Genomic DNA, 9,243 nt, shown 5'->3' with positions numbered 1-9,243 from the left:
GTTGTCTGTGTGAAAGTTACAGATGCAGAGAGGGGGGACAGTTTCGCTGTGGCTCTGATAAACCTTTTGGAAGTAGTATCAGGGCTGCAGCAGAGACGAGCCGGTGTCTGTGTGAATGGAAAAGCTAGAGGCGCAGAACAGGGTTGTGTTGATGTGATGGTGTTCACAGTCTGACAGCTAAACAGATCCTTCATTCATCAAATAAAAGAGAAATGTCCCACAAAGCAACGTTACAGGACCAAACAACAGTAATGTGGTAACTGGTAGTGTCTTTGGCAACTTACATGAGGAAAGAAATACAGCAGTTATACGTGGAGAAGCCGCTGTCATCCCGTCTGTCCTACTGACTCTTCGTCACATTTCTGCCCAAAAAACACGTCTGTCCCTGACAAAAAACTTTAACTCACCAAGTGTTTGTCTCCTTCCACTATTGTGTTGTTGTAGTTACTGTCTTGGAAAAAATTACCACGACAGTCAGCCCTCCTGACCAAGACTTCTGTGAACTTTCCCCCAGAAAACAGCATCCCTCCCCGCGACTGAGAGTCAGACAGCGTCCTGTTTACTGATGGAGATTAAGTTATTATGTAATTTAGAGTGAAAATTTTAACTTCCAGGATTCATGGTGGGTCAGGATCTCAATCACAACACATTATAACAGCGTCCATATGATATTAAACAGTCAGCCACCAGGTAGACATCTGTGTGGTCTTGAAAAAGACCACACAGATGTCAACGTCATGATGTGTACCGTCACACCTCTTTTGGATCCGCAGCACCAGTGTGCTGTATGAATTGACACGCTGGTGCGGCTTTACGCCGGAGCTGCTTGGTTCAGTGTGAACAAACAAAGGCAGAGAAATGGCGAGCCTTCGCTGCGGCGATAATGCAGAGTCTCTGTGTGAAAAGGGCTAGTGAGTTGGGTGTGATGCCACCCCTCAACCCCTCTACTACCTCCACACACACAAATACACTCATTACTTAAAACAAACTGGAACTCTTCCCAAAACTGTATGTTAACACATGTTTCTGTCTATAATGATCACATCTTAATGCATGAATACATACATACATACATACATACATACATAAGTACATACATGCATGAACAAAGTACAAGTGGATGTTAACTTGTGGCTATTTAAACTAACTACACCAATGGCACATTATAGAAAACATACTGTACCAAGTTGAATGGTTCAAACTGTTTAATTACAATTACAACATCAGCTGATCCAGGTGATCCTGCACCTAGGTAAGTATATTTATTCGACCTCAAGAAAGCATTAAAATATATTTAATCATCCTGAAAAAGCACAGCTATATGATTAACAATAAATACATGGTTTATCAAGGAGAACATCTGTTGCCTCTAAAGTTTGACTCTACAATCTCTAGTGCTGCATTCAAGGTACACTAAAAGATTGGGAGATACAGGTATCCAAATGTGAGTAATGATCATGAGAACTTTCAGAAGCTGAAGACTCCAAAATGATTCAGTGGGGTGCTGTTTGTGATATCAACCCTCAAAATTTCATCACAAAGACCATTTGTGATTTTGTTTAGAACCAGTTCACCCAAAAATTAAAATTCAGTCATTATCTACTCATCCTGAATCAGCTGGAGATTCATAGGCCCCAATTTTTTTTCTGGAGCTTCATAGCAAAACATTGTTGCAGCATAGCATTATCCTAATCAACTGAAGTAGCTGGGGACCTGGTTTACACAACATAATGTGTATATGTACACATATATGTATATAATATTTTTTTGATAATGCATTTATTTATTCTATGTTTCAAACGTCCCCAGCTACTTCAGTTGATTATAAGAATGCTGCAACACTTTCCATCAGCATGGGGGTGAGTAGTCTGGTGACTGAATTCTCCTTTTTGGGTAACAATTCCTTTAAAAAAATGTGATGTGAAACAACAATTTCCAAATTCGACACTGCACTGGTTGATTGCCTGTAAAATATCAACTGTTGTATTAGTCTAGAAGTCTTTATGGGTCACATTTATTTTTACCAATCCCAGCCCAAGACTACATGTTTTATCTTATCGTATCTGATCTGACTGTTCTCAGGTCCTTTTGGATTGGGTCTCTTTTTTCTTAAAAATAATGCATGTTAAAGTTCGGGTAGGGTAGATTTCCAAAGGATAGATTTTTCAATTGGGTTCCAAATTTTCTGACCTAATCCAAAATGTATGAAATGATAGTATTTCTTATGTCATAAAATTAAATGTAGCCATTGTCCACAGTAAAATGTCAAACTTTTAAAATCAACTCAGGTGTTCACATTTGTCTGGAAAGATGAGTTATCATGACATTACTAGCAAAAAGACTCAACTATAATCTTAACTATTTGTGGTGTTTTGCTATCGTGAAACAAAAACAATACAGGAAGGCTGAAACTTATTTTAGATTACATTTCAGTTTAAGTGTTTCCATTCGAAATTCTGTAGTACTTTAATAGTATTCTATGATTTTTAAATTAATTTATTTTATTTTCAGAAAATATTTCAGGGATTCCTCTAAGTACCACTAAAGGGAGCTTGCATACCACCAGCAGTACATGTACCACACTCTGAGAATAGCTGTTAAAATGTTGATCATTAGCTTGTAGCGCATAAGATCCACTATTCATCATTTTTTATATATAGGTCAAAAACTAGACAGTGGATCATTACTGAACTATTATATAGAGTAAATTCATAGTGCAAAAAAAAATAAAAAATTGAAACAATTGTATGTTTTAAAAACTTCATATTTGACCATTTTGGTTGGGAAATAAGATTTTCTATTTAAATGCAAAACAAATGATCTCTTGGTTTGTAAGATGTTATTTTAGTGATATTGTTAAATGTTGCCATTCTTAAAAGTCCATTATTCCTTCGTACCTTAAACACAGCGCTACAATCTATTGTTCAGTGCCTTTTCCAAACCCCGCCTACACTGTGAGCGGAAGCTGTGATTGGCTGAATCTGAGTGTGGTGCCGTCATCGCTCAGAGCGCCCATTCATCTCTTCACTTGGGCGTTGGACTCCGCATCTTATTAGCAACAAGGGAAATTTCTCCATTTTGCAGCCTGTCTACAGCGACACGGCCACCAATCTGGGATTTTATTACTTCTCCTTACCTGCCAGCTTTTTCCTGCTATATAGAAAATTCCTCCTCGCTCTAACTGGACTTTGCTTTTCATTTTCCCTGTCAACTTTTTCTCCGTGCAGAGAGAGGGAGACATTAGCGAAGAGCTTTGAGTTTCAACAAAGAGGCTTGTGGGTCTTTGTTCGTTTTTTGGATCGGTTGAGTTTCTTTGTTGGAGCGAAAAGCATGGGAGCGCAATTGTCCAAGACAGCTGGAAAGGCTGAAACCGCGGCTGAAAAACCCGGAGAGGCTGCTGCTTCACCCACTAAGACCAATGGACAGGTAAATGATATTTTAACGCCCAGCTCCTCACACACATCAGGGGAAATCTGCTCGTTTTGGAGGGGGCTGCGCTCTGAGGGCGCAATCCGTGCGTAAACGTGGAGAGATTGAATAGGCATCCGCTGTGGGAGTTTCAACCAAATGGAAAGACTTGTTTTCTATTCTGAATAGATTCTAGTTTATGAGCAACAGTTGATCATTAGAGATTTCTGGTGTGTTTTTCGTGGACTGAGCGGATATTTACAGGAAATTTAACAAAATAAACTAATCTTTTTGAGAAGGAAGCCACTTTGGTTGGACATTTTGTTATTAAATCACGTTGAATCGTAGGATTTGAATTGCGTCATGTGTTGAATGGTTGATTGTTAAATTTACTAAAACAAATGATTAACTGCTTTGGCTTTGATTTGAGCCGCCTCTTGCCCGTCATTGGGAAAATTGCTGAATAAGACAAGATGCACGACGCCAAAAAGGGCTGTGTACGAGCACCACTCCTTTTGTTACAGATGCTCGAGTAGAAAGTGGAGATGGCAGCCGGCTTTCACACAAGAGGGAAGACAGAGCCAGTGGTGCGCCCCGGAGAGGGAGGCGGAGGGTTGCTGTTCGTACTCGCTCCTTTTTGGAGTTAAAATTTGGGGAAGGGGAAAAGAATATAATTCATATTTCGTAATTTTTTGGAAATGTATCTGAACTGTGGTCTCCGTGATCTGCTGGTCTTATGAGCATCTGCTGTTTTAATGAGCAGCTGCTTTGCTTTGGCGCTTCGCTGCTGGAGCGACCAGACACCGACCCCTTGCGATCCAGTGGAGGCAATGCGCTCAGTGTAGCTCAGGATATGAATAAAATCCAGGGAGAACACATCATAAAACATGTTGCACTTTTCGTCTGAAGCATGGCTGGACTTTGTGTTTGATTATTTCCACATAAAATCAGCGGACGCTTGAAATTAGAAGCAAGCACTAGGCAGCTTTTGTCAGGGCTCATTTGACAGTGTCTGCTGCCCCTGGTGTCTATCAGTGGCATTGTGCGTTTGAGTGTTGAAACCATGCCAGCTCTTTACAGGGCATTAACAGCCACTGTTTCCGTCTTTAGGAAAACGGCCATGTTAAAGCGAATGGAGATGCCTCTCCTGCAGCAGAGAACGGGAAAGGGGAGGTGCAGGCCAACGGCAGCGCCGCTGCAGAGGAGAGCCCCAAGGAGGAGGCCGAGAAGGCAGAGCCAGCTCCTGCTGACAAAGAAGCTGCAGATGAGGAGACGGTAGAAGCAGCATCTCCTGCTCCTGCTGAAGGAGAGGCAGCAGCAAAGGCAGAGGACGGCACTACACCTTCCACCAGCAACGAAACCCCCAAGAAGAAGAAGAAAAGGTTCTCCTTCAAGAAATCGTTCAAGCTCAGTGGGTTTTCTTTCAAGAAAACCAAGAAGGAGACAGGAGAGGGAGCAGAGAATGAGGAGGCAGCTGTAGCCGTCTCCACAGAGGAGGCCAAGGCTGAGGGCACAGAGGAGGCAGTGGCTGCTAGTGAGGAGGCCAAGTCTGCTGAGGGGGAGGCAGCACCTGCTGCAGAGCCTGCTAAGGAGGAGGTAGAGGCCAAACCAGAGGCAGCAGCACCAGTACCAGCAGAGAAACCTGCTGAGGAGGCCAAGGAGGCTGTGCCCACAGAGGAGCCAAAGGCAGAGGAGAAACCGGCCGAGGAGGCGCCCAAAACAGAGGAGGCCACCCCGGCCTCACAGGAAGCAGCATCAGTGGATGCCCCAGCTGCAGCTACAGAGGCTGCTGCTGAATAAGTTCACAAAGAGGAAGAAATTAGAAAAAAGGAGAAAAAAGATAATCAAAGAACATTTCCCTGTTTGTATGTTGGAGTGACGCCAGGTCCTGGCTTTGAAGAACTTGTCTACAACCAGGGATATTTTAAAGCTTTCCTCTATTTTTGATTTTTGGTTTTCATTCCCCCTTACACAAAACCCTTCCCAGTCCATTGTTACTTCCACTCCAACGGGCTAGGGAGGTGGGTGGCTTCAATATGTACAACAGATTTAATGCATCCACACTGCCATATACTTTTTCATCAGTATTAAGTTTTGGTTTTTTTTTCCTTTTGAATTTTTATACAAAATGTAAACAAAATGGTATGGACATGCCCATGGTATGAAGAAGACTCGGGTCAAGTTCTTAAGGGGGGGGGGGGGGGCTGGGAAATGTGCCACAGACTATTATGACAAAAGTAGTCTAAAAAACTATGAGACCAACATCTATACACACCGTATGGTTTACAACACTAAGTCCTTTTGAAATACAAGACATCCCAGAGTTAGGCTTTTAGGAAGACATATAAACTCATAGGAGCTCTTCACTTCTCATTAGCTGTACCAGTCAGTGATTCAGTAGGAATACAAGTTGTATAGGCTTTATTGTTTATTGTTGGTTTTATGACCTTAATAAAAATGTAAGTATGTATAGGCGGGGTGTTTTTAACTGTGATTATTGTACAAAATTAAATCTTGATTTCAAGAAGCATATGACGTTTGCAGCTCTTTTTCCACCTGCTCATTTTTGTAAGATAACAACACACAAGAAAAAAAAAAAAGTAATCCCGGAAGACCTTCTTAAGCAATTTTGAACTCAAAAACCAAGCTGTGATAAGTGGAATGGTTAATTGTTTATATACTGTGGTATGTTTTTTGATTACAGCAGGCAATGCTTTTTCAGTGGTCTTTGACAAAATTTGAGGAATCTATCAGATGCAAATGTTTGTGTAGCATCTCGCTCTCTCTTCCTCTTTTCTTTTCCTTTTGTAAATACTGGAGAAGCCTTGACCAGTTTGACTTAGAGATGGAATGTAACTTTGCTTACAAAAAATGCTATTACACTCCCTTGCTTAAGGTGTTCTAATTTTCTGTGAGCACACTAAAAGCAAAAATAAATGTGAATAAAGTTTGAGCTGTATCTGTCTTTTATTTGTGTTATAGATCTAAGATACATATGTCAATTTGATTAACGAGGCTTTAAAGAAACAGTTCAAACTTTCTAAATTATCTGCCCCCCTCATGTTGATGGAAAGTCAGTTAAAGTTTCAAAGTCCACAAAATTTTTCTGGGGCTTCACACCAAAACAGTGTTGCAGCATTCTCCTAAACAACTAAAGTAGATGGGGACTAGCTTAAAATGTAACTAAGTCCCCAGAAGCCCTGAGATCTCAAATTGATTTGATTTTAAAGGATAACTACCGTTTTTTACAACCTGGACCTTATTTCTAGCATAAAATACGATCATTTACTCACCCAGATAACTTTGGTGTCATTTGAAGTCGTTCGGACGAAATTAGATCCAGTGGAGCGCCGCGTATATCCATATAATGCGAGTGACGGGGCACCGAAGCGCAGCCTCTGAGCATTATCTGCCACGAAACTAGTTCATTTCACCAATATTTTGTCATGATACGCTAGTGCTATTCCCCTCTGAGTCCGGGCTCGTCTGTTATCAACATCCGGGGTCTGTAGGTTGAGCTACTACCTCTGACCTGGAAGATGTCATCTCTGAGCTGCGCGCGCACCCACGACAGCCGGCTTGTTTACTTACCTAGTTTGACCCCGGATGTTGATAACAGACGAGCCCGGACTCAGAGGGGAATAGCACTAGCGTATCATGACAAAATATTGGTGAAATGAACTAGTGTCGTGGCAGATAATGCGTTATATAGAGGCTGTGTTTCAGTGCCCCGTCACTCGCATTATATGGATATACCGGCGCTACACTGGATCTAATTTCGTCCGAACGACTTCAAATGACACCAAAGTTATCTGGGTGAGTAAATGATAATATTTTATGCTAGAAATAAGGTCCAGGTTGTAAAAAAACAGTAGTTCCCCTTTAAAACCGAGATCTTCACTGTAGCTCCTGGCTGAAAGCATCCCAGTGATGATTTGTGATCTCAGGGCGTCAGGAGACTTGGATTACACTGGATGAGCTGTATGGAGCCATTTTAGTTTTTTAAATATTTTGTGTGTGTGTTTTGGGGTTGTTTTTTCACATTTAAACAAAAGTCCCCATCTAATTCAGTTGTTTAGGAGAATGTTATTTTGCTGTAAAGCTCCAGAAATGTTCTGTGGACTATGAAACTTCACCAGACTTTCCATTTGTGAGTTGATAGACAGAATTTTCACATGTAGATTAATTTTTCCTTTAAGTAGATTAATGCCATCCTAGGCACTTTATTTCTACTGCAGCAGCTGTAGAAGGAAAAATCCAGGATATAAACATTTATTTTCAAATGTGACAATACAGAAAATAAAAGTTGCTGGACAAAGGCTTAATTCTAATTTAGGGTGCACGATTTTCCCTCCTCCCCAGTCTCCCACTGGTCTGCCCTCACATTGCTCTGGCCACATCAGGGCCGAACCACGGTAATGTACATATGTCATCAAGTTGTAGCACACTGGAGAACAACACAGAGAACATTACTTTTTTGTGCCTTATTTTGTGTTGTTTTGGTCATAGACGGCCCTCTCACATTCCTGGATTACTTGATTATTCAAGGCAGTGTAATACACATGATTATACTTCATGTCCACGTTGCGTAGTGTACCCGTGCTTGTGCTTGAGCGACCATACTGTGCAGAAGCACACCTCTTCCAACCATGCCAGGGACAAGAAAGTGTACCGTGCTTGAGCACGGTATGGAGCACTCACACTAGTCAAACAAACTAGACTTTGGGGGTCAAACATGATTGGGCATGGTATGGATTGCCTAGTGTGAATGCGCTCTTACACTATATGGCCAAAGTTTTGTGGGCATGCAAGAATTACATCAATATGTGATTTCTGTAAGTCTTTTTGAAAAACAAAAAAAAACCAGTGGGCATTAATCTGCTGTTATAACAGCCTCCAGTCTGCTGGGAAGGCCTTTGGAACCTGGCTGCCAATTCTAGCTTATCTCAAGGAAGTTGGATGGGGTTAATGTCAGGGGGTCTGTGCAGGCCAGTAACATTCTTCCACACCAGACTGGGAAAAGTATTGGTGGCTTAGGCCTTTTCACGTTGAACATACATTGTACACACTTTTGGTCATATAGTGAAGATGACCTAGATCATTGCAAGCTTGTTCATATAGAATTATGGTCTCACAGATGGAGACGGAGCCCAATAAACTCTGTAGTGATTTAGTGCTAAGTAACTAACGGTGAGTAAAATCATTGTTGTGTCACTCACTATCTCCTGGCTAGAGCGGGCCCTATTCCAAACACCAGCCTGAGCTATGTGTGGTGTCAACACGACAATAGCTTGCTTTAAGGAATTTCATTCAAGTTGGTTTACATGTACACAAAGACTCAAATAATCAGAAGAAAAAAAAGATTTGATTTTGATTGAATTTGATAATCAGGCCCATAGTATTTAATGTATACATTCATGTATAATTTACTTGTATTTGAACTCTTAATACTTAAGATAATTTAATATCATATACCTCAACACTTTTACTTGAGTACTATTTGCTTGGTTTTCACTTTTACCGAAATAATATCTTGTTCTAATGTGTGTTGTAAAGACATACTGGACAGTAGCACTGCAACTATTACATTAATCGGCAACTATTTTGATATTTAATCTGTTTGAGTAAATGTTTTGAAACATTTATTTTATTCAAAATTCCTTTTAATATTTTCTGGTTTCTTTCCTCCAATAAGACAGTAAACTGATTGTTTTTTTTTCACAACAAAAAGATAAAGTCATTTGAGGATGTCATTTTGGGAATGGGGAAACACTGAACAACATTTTATTGATCAAACATCTAATCGATTGACAATAAAATGAATCTTGGTTGTGG

General features: G+C 40.7%; 1 protein-coding gene across 1 annotated transcript; it reads left to right on the top strand.

Moving 5' to 3' along the window:
* The first annotated feature begins 3,023 nt into the window (after positions 1 to 3,023).
* Positions 3,024 to 6,361, top strand: marcksa (myristoylated alanine-rich protein kinase C substrate a). Its single transcript, XM_084378305.1, has 2 exons — positions 3,024 to 3,426; positions 4,519 to 6,361. Exons 1-2 carry the CDS (start codon positions 3,331 to 3,333, stop codon positions 5,206 to 5,208), a joined length of 786 nt encoding a protein of 261 aa, XP_084234431.1. The 5' UTR covers positions 3,024 to 3,330; the 3' UTR covers positions 5,209 to 6,361.
* Positions 6,362 to 9,243: the final 2,882 nt, after the last annotated feature.

The sequence above is a fragment of the Pagrus pagrus genome (genome assembly GCF_965226575.1).
Source record: "Pagrus pagrus genome assembly, chromosome: 16".
NCBI lineage: Eukaryota > Metazoa > Chordata > Actinopteri > Spariformes > Sparidae > Pagrus > Pagrus pagrus.
This window is presented reverse-complemented; position numbering and strand designations above follow the sequence as displayed.

What these genes read in the sequence shown, in the direction of transcription:
- marcksa (XM_084378305.1), top strand. Translation starts at nt 3,331, where the DNA reads ATGGGAGCGCAATTGTCCAAGACAGCTGGAAAGGCTGAAACCGCGGCT. An exon ending in CCACTAAGACCAATGGACAG is followed by an intron (nt 3,427 to 4,518) that starts GTAAATGATATT and finishes TTCCGTCTTTAG; the next exon opens with GAAAACGGCCATGTTAAAGC.